Source organism: Corvus cornix, chromosome 13 (assembly GCF_000738735.6).
Source record: "Corvus cornix cornix isolate S_Up_H32 chromosome 13, ASM73873v5, whole genome shotgun sequence".
NCBI classification, from domain to species: Eukaryota; Metazoa; Chordata; class Aves; order Passeriformes; family Corvidae; genus Corvus; species Corvus cornix.
In genome coordinates, this window is record NC_046343.1 from 11,376,973 (window position 1) to 11,403,410 (window position 26,438).

Below are 26,438 nucleotides of genomic sequence, written 5' to 3' on the forward strand. Positions count from 1 at the left end.
CTCGTCTGGGCTCGCCCTGCTCACAGCTTGCCCTGCTCACACTTCCAGGTAGTTTATTGTCCAAGCAGGGCAAGCACTGTGCTTGTTTTAGACACCACGGGGTTTCTGAGTGCCCCCTGAGTTATTTCAGAAGATGACAGCGTTGTTCAGATTTCTGAAATGGCTTTGATAGCTATCCACGTATCCGACTGCAAGCAAAGCCAGAGTCACGTGTAGAGTAGGAATAGTAAACGGATAGGAGATGGGAATATAAAAAGCTCCTCTCCCCAGGCCAGAGCTGCTACAGGCTCCTTGAGCAGACATTGCTGACCTTGTCTGTTGCCGAGAGTAAACACTGCTGGGAAAAAGCACGGGGCTGCATTAGGGACAGGATTTCAGGGGCTGTGAGAGCGTTTGATTCCTAAAGCTGTGTCTGATCCTTGTTTTCCTCTGTGCCAGTGTGTAGGAGGGCTCACATAATTGCCGTCTCTACGTTTCGTGGAATGATCCGGGGAAAGAGACCCCGCCGGCCCCGGCAGCCCCGCCAGCTCCCAGCTGATGGCTCGCTGTTCCAGTTCTCTGTCTATTAACTGTTCTCGTGATGCCCGGCTGTGCCCCGCTGTGCATCCATCTTGCAGCAGCAATACAGAGGGTAGCGTGTTTTGGGTCCCCGAAGGGAGGGATTCGGGACTCGGGGAAGGCTGGGGGCGGCGGGGCTATCGCCGCGCTCCCACCGGGCGCTGATCTCGCACCGGCAGCTGCTGCCGAGGCAGCCGCCCGGTCTCATCCTGTCGGTACCGGCACCGCCCGGTCCGCTCCGGCTGCGGCTGCCCAGGGAAATAAATGGAAAAAACCGGGACACGCCTCCTACGGAAAGCTCCGGATCCGGCGGCGGGGCAGAAGCGATGGCCGGGGGAAGGCTCCAGGGATGCCGCTGGGAGGCGGGGCCGGCAGAGCCCGGGGCTGGCGCAGAGCCCCCACTCCCCTCCGGCCGGGACCGCCGGGACAGACGCACCGCCCTGCGGGGGCTGGGCCGGGCGGGGGCGGAGCTGTCCGCACCGCCTCCGCAGCTGCCCGCACCGCCTCCGCGGAGCGCGCAGACCCCGCGGGAGGCACGCGGAGCTTCGCGCTCGTCATGCGCGACTACGATGCTGCCACCGCCTTCCTGGGCGAGTGGGGCCGCTTCCAGCGCCTCGTCTTCTTTCTGCTCAGCGCCAGCATCATTCCCAATGGCTTCAACGGGATGTCGGTTGTGTTCCTGGCCGGCACCCCCGAGCACCGGTGCGTCGTGCCCCGCGGGGCCAACCTGAGCGGCGAGTGGCGCAACGCCAGCATCCCGCTGGAGCTGCGGGGCGGGCAGGAGGCGCCGAGCCGCTGCCGCCGCTACCGCCTGGCCGCGCTCGCCAACTTCTCGGCGCTGGGGCTGCGACCCGGCTCCGACGTAGAGCTGGAGGCAGTGGAGCAGGAGCCGTGCCTGGACGGCTGGGAGTACAGCCGCGATGTCTATCGCTCCACCATCGTCACCGAGGTGCGCGGCCGCGGGAGCGGCAGCCCCTACCCCGGGCTCTGCTCGGGCCGGGGCATGTCATTCTGCCTGGGGGGCGGCGAACAGGGAGCAGGAACCAGCGGGTGAAGTGCCTGTGGGAAAGGGTCCGGGTGGGCACGATGCTGCGAGGAGCGGGAGGGATGCGAGATGTAGGGTTTGCCAAAGGAGCTGCCCACCTTCGCCATCCCACCTGTGTTTTCCAGCTTGTTTTACTCGAAGACAGGTTTGTGTGGAGGGGGAGGCAGAGGCTGAAAATAGAAGCCCGGTAGTTTCCTCCTGCCACACGCTGACCATCCCGGTAAATTTTCTATGCGGTAGAATTGCTCGTTCTCAGTGCGGCGTTGAATGGGGACATGGACACGTTCAGGTAAACACACACCCAGCCTGGCTGGAGCTAGAGCACAGTGGACCCTCGCTGGCCCCGCACCCTGGAATGCCATTGGCTTCCGTGGCCATCAGCGCTGGGATTGGTGCGAGGCAGGTGCCGTGGTCACTCCAAGGCTGTCCGGTCAGTTTGTAAGGCTCTGCAGTGGCATCATTTGTACAGAGTGTCATGTGGGAACATCAGCGGTGCCGGGTCATGTAAGCACTTGTTTGGGTCTTCTAGCCGTGCCATGGTGTGGTCGTCGGGACGTGCTGTTCTGTAAAGCTGGCACGGAGTGTCAAACTCCGTTAGAGAAGGAAAATTATTCCTCTGAAGCTGTAAGAGTGCTGCTGCTGTTCTGCGTTGTGTAAGGGGTTTCAGGGAATAACAGGCTCACCCTCATCCCAGGCAATGGCAGCTGGCATGCTCCGCGGTCCTTCAGCTGAGCGTGCCCTAGGTAGCCAAGGGCCACCCTCCTCATGCACTGATGGCTCACCCTCGGGGTTCATGGCAGGGAATGGGTGTGGAACCCTCCTCACAAGTCCCTGTGACTCAGCAGCAACATCTGCCACCAAAAAAACATCAATGGATGGCACAGCCAGGAAAGGTTCTGATGATGAGGCGAGGAGTCTGTGCCCTGAGGACACAGGAAGAGGGTCTGTGCTTGGGGTGTGCAGACATGGGCTCAGCCACATGCCAGGCAGGCAGGATGTGGGCAGGGGATGTCAGTCTCCTGTTACCTGCTCAAAGGGAAGTCACTGGCACACGTGAGACTTGCCATTTGTGCTGACAGTTGTACTCAGTCGCTGGAGATCCCTTACAATATCAAATCAAGGCAGGGGTGCATGGAAAGCTTGCCCTGCTCCTGTCCATGGGCAAACTGAAGCAGCAGCCTGTGCTGCCCACTTTCCCGGCTGTGACCCATGGGCTGGCGCAGCTGCGTGGTGGGAGCCTGGTGGCCACTGCTGGCACAGTCAATGCCACTCTCACTGCCAGAGGGAGGTCAGTTTATCCTGGGGTGTCTATGAACTTGTCATCTCTGTTTTGGAGTCAGTGCTTGCTCTGCGAGAATGAAGCAAAAGGAGGAGAAATGTGATTCTTCTTAATGAACAGTAAATAATTTATGTTGGCAGATGCCAAATAGAGCATTCTGTGCAGGATTCGGATGGGATGCAGCAGTGGGGTTTGCCATTGGGCCTGGGGCATGCCAGAGAGGCAATAGCACATTCAGAGATGGAAACCAAGTGCCAGGTTCCCATCTGTAAACCAGATGGAAAAGAAGGATACTTGTTTTGTTTCAAAATTGTCATAGACATTTGGAAAAAATGCAGAATTTGGTTTCAAAACAAAGAAAACAGGCACTGTTGAAATGCTGGAAAGAGGCAGTTTAGATAAATTTGAGATGCTTATTTTTGTATCCAACATTTTTCTCTGTATTAGGAAAGACAAGCCAGGACATGCCATCAGAAGAGCTCAGTGAAGAAACAGCTTCAGTTCACAAACTCAGTTGAAGAGCAGAACTTGATGGTATAGGATTAAGCACTGGAGACTTTATTTGATCTGTTCAGTTGCATTAAATCCTGTTGTTATTGCTGCTTGAAGGGAAGTGGGAAATGCCAGCTCAGCACCTTGTGTTACTTGGTCTGTGAGGACATGCTGAACTCTGGGAACAGAGAATCCCAGACTGGGTCATTTGCATGGTCTTAAAATGGAGATGATGGGGAAAAGTGGATGTGTCCACAGGTGATCATCAGGCCAGGATGATATAAGAAAGGGGCTGTAAGTATGATGGTGAGCAAGTGGAAATGTGAGTCATTGTGGGGTCAAGAGTGATCCCTTGGCTGAGATGAAGAGGCTGCAGGGTTTCCTTTTCCTCTTGGCAGGCTCCTGGGGTCTATTACATTGGTATTCTTTTCTGGAACTTAATCTACTTCTCTTTTACTTCCAGATAATGATGCTCAGATCAAACATGAATTAGAGGCTCAAGGACAAGCACCAGTTTTGCCCTTAGGAGCAGGCATTAGGTTAGTTCCCTTGAGGGAGGTTGCCACCCAACACCACTCCCTGGGGACACACTGAGCTGCCCTCCACCACTGGGGTATGGCATGTACCCCAGACACCACTTCGAGGCCCCTGCCAAGGGCAGAGTGAGTGTCAGAGGCTCTACTGGGGCTACTGGTCTGTCACCTGTGTCACCCTGCTCAGTCCCTGTCCCAGCCCTGGCACTGATGTTAGTGAAGGCAGAAACCAGAAGCTTTTGGGGCTAGCAGAAGCAAGAGACTGGATAGGAATTGCTGAGGTTTGAAGGCATCTGAAGGCCTTTTCTGTTCTGTTATGGCTCTTTCCGTCAGTGGAGATCAGCCCTACCCAGCCCTGGAAGCCCACCCTGTGCTCGGGCATGGAGGTGCCTGTGCTTGTCACTTGTGCACTGAGCAGAGCTGGTCTCATTGCTGGCTGTGGTTCCCAGAGCGCAGGATGGGGCCATCTGTGAATAATTAACACTTCTTGAGTTATTCATCGTCAGCTTTACTCTTGGAAACAAGTTCAGATTTTCCCTGGTTTGCAGATCCACCCATTTACACAAGGCTCCACTAGTGTTTTCTCCTCTGATGTGAATAGGTTGTACTCAGGATGTTAATTAGTGATTTCTGATTGGCGGGGGGGGCGGGGGGGCGTACTTTGGGCAGTCAGGGCACCTTCTACAGCAATTTCAGTTTTTCAGAAAGCCTGTCCATCTACCAGCAGCACGCAGCAGAATTGGCTCTACCAGTAGCTGGGACCTTGTCAGAAAGGGTTGTAGGGATTTGGTGGGAATAAAAGTGATTTAAAACAGTGTTCTTGAGCAGCTCCTATTCCTAGCATTCAGAGGCCTTGCTTGGAATCTTACATGAACTTTGCTCCCCAGTCTGCTTTGCCAGGGACATTACAGAATTACTTATTTTCTGGTTAATGTATAATTAGCCCAGTAGAGACAGTTTGGAAGTTGTAGCTGTAGGCAGTTAAGCTGTGGCTGGGCTGTAGCTCCTGTAGTCATGGTGTGCTTGGTGCTGTCTGTGATGGATGCAGCCTCTGAGGAAGGGGTCAAATAAGCTACATTTCACTTTTCCCTATACACTGAAGCACTAGTGAAACCTTACCATGTTGATATGTGCTTGATCACTCTGCAGTGCCATGGCATGAGCCTCAGTCAGAGCGAGTGCCTGTGGGGATGGGAGGTTGCAATCTGGGAGATGAGGTGTACCTGTAGAGTAGGGCTGTATTGCTCAGGTACCATGTGGTATTGGAGCTAAAATAGGTGGATTGTTCACTCAGCAGCTTCAGGTATACTTAAAGTTAGATGGACTTGATGTATTTGTGTGTTTTCTGGTCAAATGCAGTGAGTTCCTGTACACAGTAACCCCTCTTTGGACAGCCAGCTGCTGTGTGCTGTTTACCACATCCCCCAAATCTTAAAGACTTGACCCTGTACAGTGAATTTTTGCTGGGTGTGCAATATGTCATGGAGCGAACACCTGGATAGGAGGCATTTGGCACCAAGGAGGCAATGCAGTTTCATGGGCAAGTTATTATTTAGCTGGGTTTATTTTACAGCCAAAGTGCCTTTGGCACCATGGAGATATTTTGAAAACACTGATCCTTAACCTCGAGCAACTCAAGTCTGAAGGTCCAGGACCAGGTGCCGTGCTGGTGGCCCCAGGCCAGGGTGCTCAGCACCCAGATAATTAACAATAGTTTGTATCAGGTGCAAATTCTGCCACACTGTTAGTCAACAGCTTTCCCCAAGTGGGGAAAGGGAGGTGCAGCAGGACGTGGTGAAAGACCTCTGCAGTGTACTTCTAATGCCATGGTTTTTGTAGCTGAATTTTGCTTTGTTTTAAATACTGGACTTGATTTCCACCAACCTTCTTTACAGGAATCTGATTTCTTTGACAAATGAAGCAGATCCCTGCATCTGTTTTTCACAATTAGCATCCTTGAACGTACCAGAGCCCCACTGACCCACATGGTAACCTCCACCTTCTCAAACACAGTGCAGATAAGCGCAGATGTGTGCCCAGACAGGCCCAAACTTCATCACCTCTCCCTTCCCAGAAGGGAAGAGAAAATACCTTACAGAAAATGCCGCCATAGGGTTCTTTTTGTTCTTAATCAGATTTAAGTCTTGGAAGCACGTTTTAGTAAGTCTCCTTGCTCCTGCATTGAAGACATGTGTGCTCCTAAGGAAGAGGCATGGGCTGTGTTTTTAACCTCAACTTATTTTTCTGTCATGTAGCTGGTGTTACTTTGCAGGCTGGCAAAGGGCAGAAGTACTTGACTCCCCTCTGCTGGCAGCATACTTCTGCCTGAACATAGGCATTGATTGCCTCTCTTTCCTAAATTACAGTCTAAAGCAAACTGCATCAAACCTTCCCCCTTGTTTTGGGGTTTGCCTGCCTGTTCTGCAGCAGCAGTGAAGCTCAGCCACCAATCCACCAGTGGTTCGTTTTTGGCAGGATTTGTGGTGCCATCAGACAGCACCTGGGTGTCTCTGTAACACAAGAGTTGCTTCTTGTTACCTGCAGCTGAGTGAGGAGCCTGAGCAGCTCTGAGGGCAGGTTTCTGCTCCATCACCAAGCCTTTGCCTGTGCTTGGCCTGTGCATTCTTCAAGCAGAGGGTGACTGCTTTTGCAAGCGACGGCCCCACTCTCTGATAGCATGGATGATTATTAAAATTATGCCATACTTTGATCTGTGATCTAATTAACTTACCATTGTGGTAGAATTATCTGATCTGAGAGTGACATGTTTGAAGCCTCTCCCTAAGTGTTCCTGGCAGGCATGCCTTAACCAGGAGATTAGTCACCAGGAAGGGAGCAAGCCTTGGCAGAGACATGCTCAGCTGTAACTTCAGTGGACAGAGGCTCATGATGCCATTTTTATTTTTTTTTAAACCTTGTCTGAGGTTATGAGTAGTTTTAGGTGGAAGTTTCCACACTGGCTACTGTCCTAAGTCTGCAGCCCCAGCCAGCTGCAGTCATGAGGCTGTGAGTGATGGGTGGCAAGCCAGTGGTGCAGGTTGTGGGGTGGAACAGAATTTGATAATATGTGAGTGCAAGAAAAGATATTTCATTCTGTGTGTCTTCTTACATATGTTTTGTCAGTGCCAGAATTTATAGAGATGCAGCACGTTTTGTGCTGGCAGAGGTAAACTGGAAGCTGTCCTTAGCTGGGACGGTTCTTTACCCTTCTCCATTGCTCTGTTTCACTGGTGGGAGCATCTTGGACCACAGGGAGCCAGGTCCAGGGGTCTGGTGTGTATGTTACGGGAGGATTGTGCTGGAAACAGGTCCAGGGCAGTACCTGAGCTGCACACACAGGTTCCCATCAGGTTTGGTTTTGCTGGCTACTCATCCCCTTCAGAGGCAATGGGGCTGTCAGACAGCTGCTGGTGTTTTGGCCTCATGGAGTTGCCTTGGGGAGGCAGTCACTTTCCCTTCTTTTTCCTGTGCTTTAAGCAGGATGTTCCAACAGTGACCTTGACTAAGAAAACAGTGGCAGTGATAGGTGAAAGTGTGGATATGGGGAAAGAGAATTCCATTGCATGGAAATGTGTGTGTCTCCAACCAGCAGCTCCTGTGCTGGATGAGGCTCGGCACAGCACTGGGGCTGTATCTGAGCACAGGCCTTTCTCTTGCAGTGGAACCTGGTGTGTGAGGACGACTGGAAAGCCCCACTGACCACCTCCCTCTTCTTCGTGGGGGTCCTCATCGGCTCCTTCATCTCGGGGCAGCTCTCAGACAGGTAATGTCATGGACAGAGCAGGGCAGACCTGGGGCCACAGCTGGTGCATTTGTTTTTAAGACACAAAAGGAATGAAATGGCTGATACTCTGAGTTCTGATCAAAATTATGTAACTGGCCTGGCTTCTTCCAAAAATCCCATCTTGGTCTATCCCAGGTGAAGGATTTCTGTCTTTTGGGCACTTCAGAGCCCGGGGACTGATCTCCAAAACGAACCCATGTGGCTGCTTTGCAGATTCATGCAATGGATTTCCCTTCACAACCCAGTTCCTATTTGTTTCTTTATCCAGCCTTTTGAGTAGTTTAAAAGATGCTGGGTTTTGTTGCACATTAACTGATAATCCCTTGTTAGAGCTGCAAGATAGAAATTTGCCCTTTGAATGGAATCTCTGCATAGGATAGAGGGTTTGCTATATGGTAGGATAGAGTAAGGATATATGAAAGCAAGGAAAAAAGATAACCTGAAAATGGATAGCAATTGTCATAGCATCTCACTAAGTAGATATAAAATGTAAAAAAAAAATCCTTACAGACATTTGATAATTGTCTCAGCAGTGTTGAGGTTTTGGCCTTACAAGTATTGAATGTAGAATATTCCCTCTACAAGTCCCTGCTCCCCTCTCCCTACAGCCCTGAGCCCTACTCTTATGCGATCTCTGATCCTGCTTTGACTGCTGTCTGAGAATGAGGATGTCATAAGGTAGCAGGAGTCCTCTGGGTGCTTATCAGAGGGGTTTCAAAACTCACTGGGAGTCTTAATCCTAAAGCCTCCAGCATTAAATTCCATGTGATCTGAATTTAATCTCCTGACTCCTGCCCCAGTGCAGAAGTCAGTTGGTGTTACTGTTTGAAAGGGAGATGAGATAATCACTAAATCCCAGTGGTGCCATTTGCGCAGTGGGAGCATTTGAGGAACTGTGTTTGCCCTGGTGGCAGCACAGCCACTGAGAGCCTGGCTCATGTCTTCCTGCATGAGCTTCCTTGGATTATTTGGGGGTTTTGTCGGTAAAAGGGGTATGATCTGAACCTGTACCTGAGCAATTTCCCCGTGTCTGCTACAGAAGCCTTTCTCAAGGGCTGCTGCAGGCAGCAGGTGGTGCAGCCCATGCAGCATCTGTGCCCACAGGTATGAAAACCCATACATGAACTTGTTCTGCCTCTCCAGGACAACATGCCACGTAATCCTAATGCAGAGAAACAGGTGAGGGAAAGGGTGCAGTATGTGTGGCAACTCGGACTGAAACCAATTGACAAAGCTATTTAACACATTAAGGATAATGGTGTTGCAAAGTATAGATGCCAGTAGCCTAAAAGCCATCATTTCCTAACTTTCAGGTGTGTGGCTTGCAGCCTGCATGTGTCTCCCCCTATTGTACTGTTGCCTAGTCTCCTTAATCTCTGTCTAGTGCATCCCTGAAGTTTCTGCTCATGGCTTTTCTTCTCTGTTTGTCTCGTGGGTCTTGGAAATTTTAATATTTTTTAGTGCATATGAAAATAATAAAATTCTTTAAGATGAACAGAACTTCAGGTTGTGCTAAGATGCATCACTTGAGGTTGAATATTTGTTCTGCCTTGTGCCCTCCTACATAGCCCCCACCATAAATACATGCTATTTCAGTAATAATCTTTTTCTTTACCAAAGGTTTGGCAGGAAGAATATCCTTTTTTTGACAATGGCTGTGCAGACTGGCTTCAGCTTCCTGCAGATCTTTTCCACCAGCTGGGAGATGTTCACAGTGCTCTTTCTCATTGTGGGGATGGGACAGATCTCTAACTACGTGGTGGCCTTCATTTTGGGTATGAATATGTTTGCATTAGATTAAATGTTTGCTTAAGGTACTGTTACTTTTTTCCCCTCTGAACCTGGATCATTTAATTACACAGTGGTAAAATCTTCACTGGTAAAATTCCTACTTTAGGCCAGGATAATTTTTTTTTCTCTGTGATTCTTCAAGCCTGTACTTTCTATAGGTTTAGAGAAAAAGAGAGCAGGAAGAGTCTAAATAGACATCAATTTCATTCCTCCTTGGAGAAGACATTCAAGACAGCATTCAGGGTTTAGCAGTACCAGCAGGTCTGAGATAGAGAAGGCATTTGGGTTCATCCCTGCCTCCCTCTGCACCCTTTGCAGAGAGCTCAGTGCATACCTGAGTGCAAAGCCTTGGAGCAAACCAGCATTTCCAGGCACAATGAGTGCCAGGGGGACCAGAGCAGAGGAGCTGGGTGGGTGCCATTAGCCAAAAAGTCATTGCTCTCAGTGTTGAGATCAGTGATAAAGTCCTAAGTTTTAGAGGCTAAGGTTTGTTTTCTTTTCTATGGGGAGTGTAGGAAGAAAGACGCAGCAGCTGCATGGCTACAGTTGCTGCCTGGGGACCCTGCAGGGAACGAGGCACCCCATGGGGAAGGGGACCCCACAGAGGCTCCCACTAGGCATGGGGGTTTCAGGAAAGGCAAATGCATGGGCAGATTATGGGGACGAGTGATGCAGGTCTCAGGGGGGAAACTGGGATTTTCAAGAGTGGTCTTTAACACATACATATATTTATGACTGTCTTTAAACCCCTGGTGTCAGCATTACAATTTGTAGATCGTAATGTGAGCTAGACCAAAATTGTATATTAATAGTTAATACTGGTCTTTCCTACCCCATGAGGCTTTAACAGGGAAAAAAATAGTTCAGAAGAGCATAATATGAAGTCAGTGCTATGAAGAGGACACAGCATTGTGTCCCCAAGCAGTCATGAGTCACTGCTGCTGTGGCAGGGAGGATTAAGGTCAGGCTGTCAGCAGGGAGATCCCTTGTTGCCATCACCATTGTCACTGTTCCTGCCATTGCTGTCGCCATTGCTGTCACCACTGCCACTGCTCCCACTGTCCTGGTAGTTTAATTCTTGTGTGGAGCTGATGGAGCAGGAACAAATGCCTGCCATGGGAAGGCTGGGAGGTACAGCACTGGATAAAGCTCAAAATCCTTATGGAAACATGGGTGTTGTGTTGCACAGAGGTGCAGGTTCTGATTGGGCAGGAATTTAGTTCCCAACTCCCCTGGGAATGTAAGGGCACAGCTGGATGTGGATTGAGATGCTGCCTCGGTGCTCAGCAGAAGCAAAGCTGGAAGGGAGGGCCAGAAACACCCCACTGGGCAAATGGTCCTACTGTTGAGCAGGGTCTGGGTCTCTCCAGGTATCATTAGGCTTGTTTAATTGCTTAGCTGTTGTTTGCTGGCCCTCACCCTATTGTGTTGTCTCTTCTGCCATCCTCTTCTTTGTAGAGTTGTCACAGCAGCAATGGATCCCAGGGAGCAGAGAGTCAGATGCCTGGGGCACTTGCCAGCAGTGCTGGCCATTCCCCAGCAGTCTTGAGGCTGGTTCTAAGGGCAGGATTAATCTAAACTAATTTAGACATTAGCTTCCTCATTTAAGTGAGCCATTGACTGTCATGGGTAAGGAGGGAGGTACCTACGGAGGGTGGTTCTTCCCACCCTACACTCCATAGCCAGCATGTCCCCATAAGCACTGTGACTTCTGCCTGTGGCAAGGGAAACCCAGGAGCTTCCAGGAAGCTGCACATGATAGAGGTGCTGAATAGGAGAATATACCCATAAAAAGAAAAGTGACTCCTTAAGAAAGCCCATCCTGATTACAGGATGTGCTGGAGATGCTCCTGTTCTTTCATCCAAGAGCAGGCAGGGCTGACCTGTGCTTGGGAGGGGAGCAGTGGCACCTATAAAGGCCCTGTTGACCCTGGCCATGCTGCAGCCCTGGCACCCTCCATCCCCAAGAGCAGTGGTTTTTTTTTTCCAAGTTCAGCGCAGGTTCCTCTTCTCATTCAAACTTGAAACATCCAAACCTGCGTTGCCTCACAATGTGTAGCTCAGACCCTCTTTCAGCATCCTTAGTCACCCAAGCTCATGCTGCCCTTTGCACTATTGCCCACCTTCATGGGAGTAGTTCCCTCCTGAGCTGTTGGTGAACTTCTGTAGTCAATGTTAGGGTTTTTTCAACCACATGCTGTGAAATTTCTTTCTTAGCTTTAGGCCTCAGTTGTTTTCTGTGCTCAAAACTGTTGTGTTCAGGTTCTAGGACTGTAAAACACTACAGAGGTTTGTGAAGGCATGTTGGTATTGTCCAAGAACTGTTACTCCATGGCTAAGAGAATGAGGGTAGAGGAAAGGCAGGAGACAAGGGAATTGTAGATGAAAGATGTCATTTCATATTGGCTTTGAATTGGCACAAATTATAATGTAACATTTAACAGGCATAAACCAATCTTTCAAGTATCAGACCTCTCCCAAGAAAGCCCCTCTAAACAAGAGCAAGTCAAGAGGAAGATGGTATCATTTATCCCCACACACTCATTTTAGCCTAGCAAATTCTTATTTTCAGGGTTTTTTACTGTGACTTTATTCAGTTACTCCAGGTTTCTGAAATGGGAATTCATGTAACTATCAAATAGTAGGAGGGTTTTCCAGTCTTGGGTGTTTTTTCCATCTTCTCTGCAATAATAAATGTTGGAGTTCTTGCCATGATACACAACCCAAGTACGCTCTCCACACTTAGTGACTCTTCTGTTCACTCAGTGTCGTTTGCGTTTTAATTGAATATCAAACTGTGGCAGTTACGGCCCTTGCAGTGTTCCTAATGTGAAGGAGAGCTCTGTAGACCAGGGGCTGAGAGCTCAAGGAGAAGTGAGGTGGGCCTGATGGCATCACTGGATTCTATTAAGCAGTGGCTGGGTGTTTTATTGTAAAAGAATTTAGCTGCTCTTGAAGGCTTAGAACAATCTCAGTTTTTATTACTCAATATTAGATTGCTGCATGGTGCAGTGGCTGTAGGATGCTTTCCCTGACTGCTGCCTGGCTACTGGTACAGTAACATTGCTAGAGGATGGCATCTTCCCTGGTTCTGTCCTTCAGCCCATGATGTGCCAATCCAACATTCCAACCTTTCTTCTCTTCCAAAAAATAGGTGGGAAATTTGTTCCCACCTCACCTCACTGTAAATTCACATCCTTCCATCCCACGTCAGTCTGCTGTGCTCAGACCTTTGCTCTTCCAGAAGTGCCCAGCAGTGAATTTCATCTTAAATCGTGATGGGTTAAGTGGGGGAGCAGGCTGTGTCCTAGGTGAGTGTGTGGGGGAGGCTTCTGGGAAGTCTGCTGACCATCCCCCATGCCTGTCCTTATCTGCCTCTGCCAATGCATTAATCAAAGCAAACAGAAGTAGCTTCTTTATCTGAAGGTTCCCAATACTCCCAGCAGCTTTTCTGTAGAGGCGGGTCTGTGCTGTGCTGCTCTTTCAAGATTGTTTAGCTTATTTTTCTGTTCGTAAATGCAATAAAGTATTTAGTCATGCTTGAAAATAAAGAGTTAAAATGCTAATCCAACCTCCCTTGTTTTAAACAGGCACAGAAATTCTTGGCAAATCAGTTCGTATTCTATTCTCTACATTAGGAGTTTGCATATTTTTTGCAATTGGCTACATGTTGCTGCCACTGTTTGCTTACTTCATCAGAGACTGGCGGATGCTGCTGCTGGCGCTCACTGTCCCGGGGCTGTTCTGCATCCCGCTCTGGTGGTGAGTCCATGCCAAGGCCACACTTCCCACCTCCCCTCCCACCTGATGCTCTTCATGCTAGGTTCTGGGTAATGGCAGGAGGTCAGGGAGGAGGGGCACTTTTCTCTTCACCATGTGAGAAGGCTTTGCCTTGAGGGGGCATTTTTTATGTGGTTTTTCTTGCCAGTTTTAAGTCGAGTAAGTACCTGGAGAGCCTTTTGTGTGTGCTGTCTGTGTGCTTGAAGCCCTGCTCTTTTTAGCTGGACCAAAGCACTGAAGAAGGGCAGATAGCCCTGTTCTGTTGCTGCCTTGGGCATCTGCTGTGTTCTGAAGGGACAGGTGTTTGAAAATAAGAAAGGAAAAGCAAGGTATCACTCACACTCTTAAAATAAGGATAATTCACAACAGGAAGAGTTCTTTCATATTATTTAGGGAACTCCTTTTTTCTTGCTATCTTGAAAAAGTTATACCTATAAGTGAGCAATTAGCATCTTTATAACAGTTAAGTGATTTAGACACACTCTTCCATAGTCTGAAAGACCTCCTGCATGTCCCAGTCTTGTTAGAAACATCTGCTGATGGTATATTGGTTAGTTGGGGTTTTTTTTAACCATAGTCTTCAAACCAAACCTTTAAAATGGTTTTCAGCTCCACCTCTACTGTCATTGGATTTTAAAGACATTCTGATTCTGTTTAAGGGTCAGTTTGTTTATTTAACTTGATGTGTTTCAAACTCCTTCGTCACAGCAGCATTTCCCTCTGTACCGAGCGGCTGTTCTTTGGGGAGGCTGGTTTTGGGTAGGAGCCTGTCACATGTCTGCTATAGAACAGGCACTGTGAGGCACAGGAAATTTGTCCCCAAGGCATGACTTCAGAGTCCTGCTTTGAAATCTGTGGAATGGGAATTCCCAGGCCTTTTAAAAGCTTACACTTAAAAATGCCAAAAACTTCCTCTGATGGCACTTTGTCTCGGGTCGATGTCGGGGTAGATGGGGACCAAGGTGAACTGGCAAAGCTCTGCCAAGGCAGGTTGGTGTTAGCTGGTGTTTGGGCATGTGGACCCACTGCTTCCACGGGCCATGTGATGTGTACGTCCCTCTGCTCTGTGCCATTCTTGCTCTTTTACTCATTTCCCTTCCAAATTCTCCAGAAGGTTCCCAGCATTGTCTCTGCAGTCTCAAGATCCTCAGCTTTCCCAGTAAGAAGAGTGGTAGAGGCAGCTCATCTTACAGAAAGTCCCATTAGTGATTAATGATCAGATATAAATCATCTGATGTTTGAAATTATTGACCTGGCTTTGAGTCAATCTTTAGGGTTCATCAGAAAACGAGGTCTGACTTGCTTTTTTCCAAGGAGAGGAAAAAGTGCTGCTGGCTAAAGGGAGCAAGGTGGCATCTGTTAAGACCAAAGGATTTAAGTAAGGAAAGTTAAAGTTTTCTGTCCTGTGTTTGGTGTTAGTTCACTCAACATGTGCCTGTAATTGATTAGAAAATGTCATCAACTCTGCAAGGGGACACTGGCCCCTGCCCTCTGCCTGGGAGAATCTGCCTCAGAGCTGTGGTAATATGGTGAGGTTTGTATATAAGGTTCCTAGGACACAGAACCTTTAAATACACCCTGTGCATATTTGAAGCATTTCTACGTTGTGTGCAGTTTCCTAAGAATATTTTTTGATTGACACTGGCTAAGCTACCCCCATCCTTTCTGTCTATCTGGTGACATCTGGTGGACATCAATTATTCCTTAAAAAAAACCCACTGAGGACAAAGCATCTCCTTTAGCATGAGAATAAAACAGTCCCATATATTTGAATTACCTTGCCCACATGCTTCTGTGCTGTCTCCTGCTCCAAGCAATCTGTGAGATCTGAGTGTAACTCATAGACACAATAAATATGTTATAAATAACTTTTTACTTTTGGGAAAACACTGAGTCATTTATTCTGAAACTTATTACAGGATCATTCCTGAGTCTCCTCGGTGGCTGATCTCCCAGGGAAGATACAAGGAGGCAGAAGCTATTATCCAAAAGGCTGCAAAAATAAATGGCATTCCAGCCCCGTCTGTGCTTTTCGGTACTGCAGAGGTATGTTTCATATATCCTGGTACTTTACCTTGCTGGCACTTCCCCATTTGGCTGGTTGACTTGTTGGGAAATGCCAGCAGAGAACTAGTTTGCACCAGCAGCTCTTGGGCTGGCAGTGACTGTTGGTCTGCAGTAAGCGCTGGGTTAGTGAGATCAAAGTAGAGCCCAGAGAGAGGCTTTATTGGTTTGCTTTTTACGTAAAATTCTCTTCCTCAGCAGTGGTTTGTTGTGGTTTTCAAAGCAAGGGTGACCCAGATTGCTTCATCCTTTTGGCACTGCAAAGATCCAAGGAAAATGTGTTTGTGCCCATTTCAGTTTGGTGCATTATTAGTGGTTTGCAGCTGAGCAACAGCCCTTTGCAGGGGGGCTGTGTAGGGGACCCTAAATCAGCACCCACGTGAGCTGGGGCTGCGTGGAGCCTGAGGGACTCTTCAGGTTGCACAGACCAGCCAAAGCACCTGAGTGCTACAAGGGGGCTTGAAAACCACGACGTGAATGAAGACGGTGAAGAACATGAAGCTCCTCTTCAAAATTGTGTTTTTCTTGTATTTCATAACTATTGGTTAAGAAAGTCTAGTGCAAACCTGGCAGCCCAGCAGGGAGCAGTATAGCCACAGTGGGATGGCTGGTTCGTCTGCTCATCTCCCCCTCTGCTGGCTCTGCCCTCACTGGAGCACCTCCCAAAGAGGCACATTTTTCTTGTGCAGACTCTTCCAGCCTTGCATTGTCAATGACCATGTGTATGCAGGTTAGATCTTCCTTTACTGCCTTATACTGGCACCTCAGTTTTGTGTCTCCTGATAGAGCAGAAAGCAAAGCACTATGTGTTCCTCTGCAGTGTCTGCGAGTTACCCCTCCCCTGGGCAGGATCTGTCACTTGACTGTCACATTTTGCCTGAAGATCTCTTTCCCAAGTGGGAGTTTTAGTGTAAATTGAAGTGCATGTTCCAATTATGGGAAGCTCATTCTGTACCAGCCATGGAAAAGCACTTCCCTTACTTCACAGCCAGGCCTCAGATGTCTTTCAAACTGGACATGACTTTTCTGGGTTGCAGCATTTTCATTCCTGCATATTTTCTTAAATCAAGGAGACACCTGCTTAGTGGAAATTTTGTGTGCCAAAGCGTCTGTCAAAAAAAGCCTGGGGATGATGTCTGCATGCTAAGTCTCATGTTGGAAGTATTTTTCAAACATTACTAGAAAGACATTCCTTGGAAACCATCATCTATTCCTAGGAAAGGCTATCTCCTGGATAGTCCTGTAGGGAGAACCAGGGTGGTTTGTTCTTTGGGCCTGGGGGAAGCCTGGCCACAAGTGCTGGCTTTGCCCTAGCAAAGGCAAAATGTGCAGGCAGGAAGGCACCCTAACTCCACCCAAAAGATTCCTGCTTCAAGCCTCAAACTAGACTCTTCATCTCCAATCTGAGGTGGTGGATGCTCCTATGATGTGCCCTGGCTACCTCACCAACCTCCTCTCATCCGTTCCTCTCCCTGTCAGGGTGCTGGCAGGCAGCAAAACTGGATTATTTCCTACATTTATTTCACATCACTTACGAAGGTTGAAGAGAGTTGAATGGACAGTGCACAGAATGGACAGAAAAATGCCTTTGGTAATGAGGTTACTTCTGCAAGTACTGTGTGAGATCCTTAAGGAAACATTAACTTGTCTGTCTGGTCAGCTGGTACTCCTTTCTAATTAGTCATCGTGGTGCAATGGAAACTCGCATGAATACAGTTGGTAGCAGAGATAAGTCCCACCTAAGGACCGCGCTCCCTGGTGCAGAAGTGGCCCTTGGGCTGACTAGTTATCCCCTGATAGTCATAACTTCGTAACTGCCCAGACTGTGGGTAGCAGCGGTTGTTTTGCTCTTAGGTGTGTGGGAATTTTTTTGGTTTTGTTTTCCTTTTTCCTTCAGATGCAGGATTCGAAGCCTCAGCAGCAGCAGAAGGCTATCCTTCTGGACCTGTTTCGAACCCGAAACATTGCAACTATTACTATTATGTCATTACTTTTGTGGTAAGGAAATGTGTATTCCTACAGTACCCAGGCAATAGAACAGTTTCTGATTTGAGGGCACATGCCACAGGTTTAGATGATAAGTCTGAGCCTCGGAGCCCAGCTCCAATGGTCCTTGGCTGGTACATGGCCCTCAGTGTCCTCGCACCCACATTAATATGGGTGATTAATATGAATATGGAGACAGTAGCCTTGACTCAGATGTAAAATAGTTAGAAAACTATATGTAACAACTTGTGTATTTTGAAGTAGATTGCTTTTTTTTTTTTTTTCAAATGCTTCCATCTCTGTAATCTCTATTTGAAGAGAAATGTTCTTCTTGAAGCAAAGGCAGCAACTCAGTAACATAACAAGAGCCAGACCCATGGCCAGCATTTTTGTTCTCTTTCTGTACTGTGCCCATCTCAGTGAGATCCTGGTCCCTGCCTGGGCAGCCACGAGAAATGAGGACCCAATAATGCCATATAGACAAACCAGGACCCTTTTCTGTCCATATTACCCTCAGCAGAAAGGAACTGGCTAGCACACTTGGCATGCCATAGTAAGGCACTCCTGAGATTTGAAACCTGAACATCCAGCTCTCTGTGAACATTAAATAAGATGTAATGGAACTGCTGAGGGTGGGAGATCCTGACACTGGCTACAAGTAGGAATGTAGTTGGCTTGGGAAGCTTGCAAGAGTTTCATTGTGTCATTGAGACCATTGCAGTGAAAAGCCTTTGTGAATGAGTTCCACAAAGCTTTTTACTTGGTGTAGTGTATGCAGGAAGGACAGAGAAATCTGAGGTGTCTTCAAGCTGCTGTGGATATGATCACTGAATGGGATGACAGAAAGATGGGGTTGCCACTGAGACTTTTTTAAGCCATAATACCTGTGGCGGTGCTTTGCAAAATCCTATTTTTGTAACAACATCTGAGGCAACACTGGAGGCGTTCAGAGACTGCTGTTTCTGGAATAATTTGGTTTTATTGCTTTTCTCAGGTTTTTCACATCAGTTGGTTACTTTGGCCTGTCCCTGAGCACTCCAGACTGGCATGGAAATGCCTATGTCAACTGTTTCCTCTCAGCTGTTATTGAAGTTCCAGCTTATGTGATCGCCTGGCTTCTCCTCCGCTCCCTCCCACGGCGCTACTCCTTATCTGGCACCTTTTTTTTAGGTGGAAGTGTTGTCCTCTTCATTCAGCTGGTTCCTGCAGGTACAAAATTAAATGTGTGACTTAAGTATATGAAATACCCAAAATATTTTATGGTACTGTGTAATAGTTCTGCAAAATTACTGGAAACCAGGATCAAATTTAGAATTTGAGGCTGAGTTATGCTGATCCTTTGCAGCCTTAGTTTTTTGTATTGCATATGCATATGCTGAGTCACACTTGACTCTCATTTATTGTGTCAAATTACTGAGCTTTATATAGTTCGGGGAACCAGCTTCTAAAATGAGAGCCAAAAGCGTACTGTGATTTATCTGGTTGTGCTTTCAGGCTACAAAAACCTGCATCCAGATTTCACTGTGTGTAAATCTTCATAGGATTTTGTGAAAAAGGGGTGGGTTCAAGCTTGTAGTTTATTGCTGCATAACCCAGAGTTTTGTTCCATTTCAAAAACACTGTTTTACATGAAGACAACCAAAATCTGAAAAATACAAAATAACCTGAGCATTATGCTCAGTGGGGAATTTGGAGTCATCTAGGGATGGGGTTAATACTTTGTATAATTAAAAAAAACTAAAGCACCAAACTCACAACCTTTAGGAAAAACACAGCAATACAGTCTTTTGGATGTAGAAGTAATACAAGTAATAAGCACAGGGTGTTGTTTATTCACCTTGATTTTATTTTTTTCTCCTCCAGAACTTAATGTCCTCTCTGTTGGACTGGTGATGCTTGGGAAGTTTGGCATCACAGCTGCATTTTCAATGCTTTATGTCTACAATGTGGAGCTGTACCCAACAGTAGTGCGAAACATGGCAGTCGGAGCGACTTCCACAGCCTCCAGGCTGGGCAGCATCATTGCTCCTTACTTTGTTTACCTGGGTGAGATTTCTTGTCTTTCTTGCCTTGCGCCACACAACTGCCCAGAGAAGTTGTCTGAGCTTCTGCAGTGCAGGCTCAGCTTTAAGTCCCTTCACTTGTTGTCTTTTCAGTCCCTTCTCTCAGCTTGGGTGTGAGTTCACTGTCACACATGGTAGAAATTAAGTGGAGCTCCCTGGACTTCACAGAATGATCAGGCACTTCATTCCTTTGGGGACCATTCATATATCACTGAAGTGGGTTAGAGCTGGCCCAGTACAATGATGATGTTTATAAACTACAAATGGAGTGGCTGGTATGATAATCACATTTTGTTATGCCAGTTAGTTTCCCAGGATTGTGTGACAAGAAGTGGTCTTGAAAGTAAGGAAAGTTAACAGTAGGAAATTCATTGCATGATACTGTCCCTGTGCATCCCGAGATGGGTATGCTGGGAGATAAACCAGGTGGGAATCCAAACATTCCCAGGATTCGTGCTCTCTAAAGTAATACATGGAAAACATACAGGTTAAGTAGCATGAAAGTGTGTTTACTTGAAGTGATTTTTTTTAAAAACTTTTTTTAGTTTCTAAGCCAGTCACCTCAGCATTCATTCATTTTGCTTTTCCTTATTGCTTGATATTTCTGTAAGCAGAGTTATTGATTTCCTCATAGACTTTTTTTGATACTCAGTGCCATCACATTCTGAGTGCGGCACATATATTAACTGACAAATATTGTTTGGTTTGGTTTTTTGTTTAATACATGAAAATGTTCCTCATGTTGCAGACAGGAAAGAGTGATAGAGATCAGGGGACTAAGGGTGGGAGTATCTGTGAATACCTACTGTTCAGTCTAGGGTGCTCAATCTCCTCTTTCTTTCATTCACACGATTTATTTCCTTCTGCCATCACTGGACGCATCTCAACTCTCTCTGCCCCTAACGAGTCTTGCTTCCTGCTGAGATCTTTGATACAACATGAGCATGACTTTTCTGGCTCTGGCAGAACATTGCTGATGTACTGCTGAGGGGTTAGTGCTGATTCTCCATGCCAGGAAAGGGGAGAGGAGATGACTATCTGTAACTAATCAGGGTTGATTCACGCTTGCATTCCAGTGTAACTGGAACACAATGTACCAAAAAATGATGAAAATACCTTGTCTTAGTTTCATACTTGTACAGTCCAAATGTAAAGTAAAAGGGTCAGCAGGACTGTTGACTCTCCTTAAGGCCTTCAGTCTCCATTACAGCACTAAGAGAGAAATGTATACAAAATAAGATTTTTACTGATTGTTTTTTGTGGGTTTGTGGGGATTTTTTCTCCCAGGTATCCATATGCTCAGTCTTTAAGAAATCTTGTTCCAGACATCAAAATTGTTTCTTAAACTTTAAGAGGTTTCAGGAGAAACTTGTCAGCTGCTGCTATTTGCTACAGCTAAATTAGGACCTTGCAGTTCATCCGGCTCAAAAACACAGAAGAGATCAGATCAAAATTTCATCTCTGTGAGACATACCCAGAGGTCCTCTCTTTAATCTGAGTTTATTCCATACATTATAAAGCATATTGCTCTATCCCAACTATAAAATAAAGCTGTCAAATCCAGTTTGGTACTTTCTCTATCTTCAATGCTTTAATTCCCTTTTCTGAAAGACCTTTTCATTGCTGTGCTGTTGTGACTAGAGGATCTTGCATCCTGCCTGAATGGTTGTGTGCCAGCTTTGGCTGCTGGCGGAGGCAGCTGCCTTCAAGTCCAAAATAATGTTCTGAGTAGACCAAGGTCAGAACCTCATGTGCGTCTCGGGAAGCCCGATGTTCTCTCCCTTTGCAATAAAGAAGGCATTAAAGCATTTCCCCATTAATGAGCTGTTAGTCTGTAACTGAGCTGTTCAGCTGACTTAGTCTCTTCTCTTCTTTTGCATCAGTCCAGCAAGATATACGATCTCAGGCAGTGATGAGTGCTTCATTGCTTACAAGCAATTTTATTCCCTCATATTGTACTATTTAACAGAGGATTTGGTTCTTGATGACAGTGTGGCACTGAAGACTCCAGCAGAGCTATTGCCTTGCAAAGATGTTGATTATCCCAGTTGAAAATGTAAAAGAAAAAAAACCCAAACAAATAAACAAAAAACCCAAACAAACCAAAAAAAAAGCAACCCAAACTTGTAGCTGCTATACAAACATGGGGGTTGGCGTAAAATTATGGTAGGTGCGGCTATCCAAGAGCACATGTTGAAGCTTTAAAATTTGACTGCTGGCAGGTAATAGATGTGACTCAGCTTTGGATTCACCTTTGATATTGATGAATCTTCCAGCTAATTATTCCAAATTAATTCTGCATTACAGCAATGTCTGGAATATGAATTTTACATGTGGGTTTGTCAGTTGTGGACATTAAGTACTGTTGGAATATTCTGTGTTCTGCCAGGTGCCTACAACAGATTCCTACCATATATCCTGATGGGAAGCCTGACTGTGCTGATTGGGATCATTACCCTGTTTCTCCCAGAGAGCTACGGCAATCCACTGCCTGAGAGCTTTGAGCAGATGCTGAAGGTGAAATGGTAAGGCAGCTTTCATTCATCCTGTGCTTCACAGGAATTCAGAACACAATCGGGAAACATGTTTCTTCAGGTCCACTGCAAAACTTCAAAGCTTTCAAAGAGCCCTTCAGATTGTTTTCTTTAGGGTTGTTAATTTGACAGACAGTGACATCATACAATTTCTCCAGAATGTCTGAACCTGAGAGCTGATGTGTGCTGGCAAAGCAAGGCTGACCTTCAGCCTTTTGAGGCTGTTGCTTCAGATCTCCAAACACGTTCCATCCTATTACATCATTCACTCTCCTTAACTCTTTATTTAAACTATTCCTTTAAACTATTTATTTAGTAGGATTATATGCATTTTGAGACTTTATTCTTCCAGTGTAAGTTCTTTAGGTACTTTTCAAAATTAAATGCAGGATTTCAACATTCTAGCCTCTTTCTGGGCAGCCAGAGACAGGCCAGGACAGCTTTTCCTCTGGTTTATATGATTTAGCTGTAAGCAATGACAGTTCTCTTCCCCACCAACATTTCTATTTAGGGTACCCTGAGCAAACATTTCTGCTCAAATCTATGCATATCCACTACAGTGTGAGAGCAGCAGAGGAAAACTGAATTAACCAAAGAGCAGCTGCACAGCCACCATTCAGCTCAGTGAGAACTGGTGTTAGAACAGAATTTGCCCCTGTAAGCAATAATGGCTTGAAAAAGCCAGAATTCCCTGTATTATCTGTCATTATGCTTTCAGAATAAGAAAAATTCCTAGGCCAGGTTCCTTGAGAAAGGACATGTTGCTCTTTATCACAGTTAGGGATTTCTTACATGTCTGACCTGTGGCTTTTCAGCTTTGCAGTTGACAAACTGTAGCTAGAAATCCTAAAGTCAAACCAGATTCCCCTCGGAGGCTTCTTGCATCAGGAGCCTGAAGTAACTGAATTATAGTTGCTGAATGACATTCAAGATCCAAGCGTTGTTTGCTGCACTGCTGCTGCCATCCAGCAAGGCACACTGTACAGAGCATTAGATTTCATCTAATGTTGATATTAGCAGTGTAACATGGTTGTTGTAGTGGTGCTTATAGGAGAGGGAAGTGTCTGATGACACTCTGGAAAATGTTCTCTAGTTCTGAGTCTCTTACTTGCTTTCAGTTTCAGAAACGGGCAACAAACCATTGGCATTAGGAGTTCCAAGGAGAGTCCTAAAAGTCTGATAACACCTTTGTGAAGAAGGACACACCTCTCAGAGGGGCTGAAAGAAGAACAAGATCATCTCAAAATGCATTTTCTGCCAGAGGAAAATGAACAAAACCCAACAGCTACTGCACCATAGTTGTTATCTATCCCCTGTGCTATTGTCCTCAAATTACATAGTTTACTGACAAGATGCTGTCTACTCCTGTAGGACTTTTAGTCTGTAATTCAATGTCCTGATTCCTGGGTTTGTCAGCAGACACAGGTCCCCATTGAGAAATGGGGGTCTGCCTGTGCTAAACACAAGTCAAGCAGTAAGCTAGAAGTGAGCATTAGGAATAATACAGCAGTGACTGGAGACAGGTACTCAATGAAAGCTGCTGAAAGGAAAAAAAAGCCCAAACATAATGCTGGTGATTTTTCTCACTTTGTGTGTTACTGGAGGAAGGGGAGCTGGATGTCTGCCTTTCAAAACCTGAAAGAAAGATCCTGTCCTCCTGTGAAATCTGTGACCAAAGCCCATAGACTTAAGTGGAGTCAGAATTCATTCATGGCAGAGTAGGCATAGACTTCATTGTAAGGACATGGGTTTTAAACATCCGAGTGGCTTTAGATGTCACTTGCTTTTCCCAGGACCTGAGATCCCCCTGTTCCTGTAAAAGCTACTGCTTTTTCGTAAAGCCTGAGCCCACCCAAAACCCTTGGCTTTGTGAATCTTCAGTGTCTTTGGGGTACGGGGGAAATCTTGAGCACTGGGTAAGGACTATAATTTGCTGACTTTCTGGTGGGCCACACCCACTTTCAATAGAAAAGTGAGCTGTACCAAGTCAGTGATCCTGTCCAAACGTGCCATGCAGTTTTAGCTTTCAGGTTTTTCATGGTATATTGGCAGAAGCAGTTCATTAGATCTCCTGAGGTGTTGTTTTTTCTTTTTCCCGAAGTATTTAATTTCTCCTTTGAATATATACTACTTCGTTCTACACCTTCAGAGAACACTCATGGCAGTTTCAAAAGCTTTCGCAAAACTTTTGTACTATTTACAAACTTAAAGGTGATTTGATGCTCACAAAAATCTGATATTCTGTACTGGATATGTTCACTTGCAGTTATTAAAAATTCAAAAGGACTAATTTGGGACCACAGGGGTTTTTTTTTAAAAAAACCCAAACACCAACAAAACCAGTGTTTTGTTTTTCATATCCTACAGATTATGTATGTTTGGGTTTGTTGGGTTTTTTTTAAGTTTGGCAAAACTAGATTGGATGAAGATAAATGTAGAGCTTAGAGTTGTGCTACTACTGTTTTATGAACACTACGTCATTTGAAGACTGTAATTCCTTTTATTTTTGTATTTATTGGCTGTATGTGCACTTCTTGGTCACATAAAGTCTATCAGACCCGGTAGACTGATTTTTATCCTCTATAAATAACAATGAGCCCTGATTCACCTTCTATAAGGGCCAACAAAAGCACTGTGTCTCATCTCTAATGCATGAGTTCAGGGTAGGTTGTCTTGTGCTGGCCCTTGGCACAAGAATGAGGCTCTCCCTGAAGTTCAAGCACAAATATTAAGCTTTATAACAAATGCAAGGAACTTGTGCAATTAACTCAAGCTGCTTTTGGGAGTGGAAATACTATTTTCAATTTCCTGCAGTTACATTTTTGCCATAAATGTAACGTGGCATGAGGGAACCGCTGTCCTGTGACTCCTGATCTTCTCATCCCTTCTCAGTCAATTTCTCTACTAACAGCAGTATTTAATCTTGTTTTTACTTTTACAGAGTTAATCTAAAGAATGACTGTTTAGAGGTAACTACATTTCTCAAGAAAGCCTTTTCATCAGCACAGGACAGGTTTGAGGACTTGGGTTGAATGTAGGAGGCCATATTTTTATGAAGATTTTTATTTTGAGACTTATTTTATGTGATTGTGGGCTTGGGTATTTCTAAAAGGTAAATATTTTTGTACTCTTGAGCCTTTCAGTATCTTAAAACCTGTTTTTCCTTTTTTAAATAACAAAAAGTGTCATGTTTTTTAAAATACCATGTTTCAACCAGTCTCATTTATTTAAACCATTGATCTCGAGCTAGCATCATGTTTTAGTATTTTTTGCAGCAGATTTAATAATCTTTCAGAGGAGTGGAATGTCTTTCTTAAAGTATGTGATGTTGTTATAAGGCCTTATGGTGTCTGAGTGTAGTGGAAATGAGGGAAGCCCCTGCTGGATTGTTCTCACTGATGCAAGGGCCATCACGCTGTGCCTCATCTGTCACCTCTGTCACCTTTACTGGGTTCTCTCTGTGCAACCTTTGATCCTCAGCTGGCTTACTGGATCTGCTAATGCCTATATGAACCTGTAGTAACTGTCAGTCATTGACCTCTGTCTTCATTGTAATAAAAATGTGCACTGGCATTGTTTCACCTGCTTCCTGTCTGGGTTCTCCTAATTGAAGAGCAAGTCTCCCAACTTAAACACTTGGTGCCAAGAAGTTTAAATAAATAAATAAATAAATAAAGGTATTTAGCATGGATCAGGTATGAAAATAAAATTCTAAAATAAGCTCTTCCACCAATACATTCTTCCACACAGGAAGATTATGATGGTGTGGTACAGTTTTTCTGACTTTTCACGTGGTTCAGTCCTGATCCTGCAAATCCCTGGAAGCTCACCCTGGCCAGACTCAAGGATGATTTTGTAATTTAACTCCTATTATGTCATTCATTTTCTACTTTTGAGTTTTTTCACAGCTGTGTGATTCCAACCCCGGATAAAAGATCATTTTAAATGCCAGTGTTCAAAAAATGCTATAAAAAGTATACTTTTGGGGGTTTTTTATCAGTTAGAGGTGGGAAAGAATATCACCCAGAAAAAGCCACTTGAAAATATGAATTAGCATTATGGAGAGCAAGGCCAAATTTCTGCAGCGATACAATTCAACTTTTGAACTGACATCTATATGGGAGTCTGTGAACTTCCTGACAGTGCCACTAGGTGCTGAGCTGGGATTTTTGGCCTAAGATTAGAATATTATTTATTGAATTTATTATTTGTCAAGCATGTAGTACACATTGCCTGAGAAAATAGGGTCAGGGTCAGGAAAGCTTTTTTACAGCCTGAGCTGATCCTGCTGAAGGGATGATGGCAGCTGTGGAAAGGTGCTACAGAGTGAAATGAGGAACTCTTTAACTCCTGAACTTACAGTAACTTCCTTGCTTTGATGAACAGAACAATCTATGAAGACTTCTGGTTCATATATGGTACTGATCCCAACAAGGTTTTATTGAAGAACCCCAAGCAGGTTCACATGTACGTAGGCAGCCCAATTACCACTCAGTGGGAATGGGCTGCCCAGGGAGGTGGTGGAGTCA

At 45.8% G+C, this 26,438-nt stretch overlaps 1 protein-coding gene across 3 annotated transcripts; it reads left to right on the forward strand.

Annotated features, from left to right (window-relative positions):
• The first annotated feature begins 1,003 nt into the window (after positions 1-1,003).
• On the forward strand, positions 1,004-25,494 carry SLC22A4 (solute carrier family 22 member 4). Of its 3 annotated transcripts, none has more exons than XM_039559386.1 (10): positions 1,004-1,507; positions 7,567-7,670; positions 9,312-9,466; positions 13,121-13,244; positions 15,182-15,308; positions 17,224-17,324; positions 18,307-18,521; positions 19,176-19,358; positions 21,765-21,900; positions 23,028-25,494. In XM_039559386.1, the coding sequence occupies exons 1-10, from the start codon at positions 1,115-1,117 to the stop codon at positions 23,101-23,103; spliced, it is 1,614 nt and encodes a 537-aa protein (XP_039415320.1). In that variant the 5' UTR covers positions 1,004-1,114; the 3' UTR covers positions 23,104-25,494. The 3 variants fall into 3 exon arrangements, with proteins under 3 accessions (XP_039415320.1, XP_039415319.1, XP_039415321.1); XM_039559385.1 differs by having other exon boundaries at positions 1,005-1,507; positions 13,073-13,244; XM_039559387.1 differs by lacking the exons at positions 9,312-9,466; positions 13,121-13,244 and having other exon boundaries at positions 1,006-1,507.
• The last annotated feature ends 944 nt before the right edge of the window (positions 25,495-26,438 follow it).

Bases quoted from the DNA above. Each gene is read 5' to 3' on its own strand.
- SLC22A4 (XM_039559385.1), top strand. From the start codon at position 1,115: ATGCGCGACTACGATGCTGCCACCGCCTTCCTGGGCGAGTGGGGCCGC. The intron at 1,508-7,566 runs GTGCGCGGCCGC...TTTCTCTTGCAG, and splicing joins GCTCCACCATCGTCACCGAG to TGGAACCTGGTGTGTGAGGA. The intron at 7,671-9,311 runs GTAATGTCATGG...TCTTTACCAAAG, and splicing joins TCGGGGCAGCTCTCAGACAG to GTTTGGCAGGAAGAATATCC.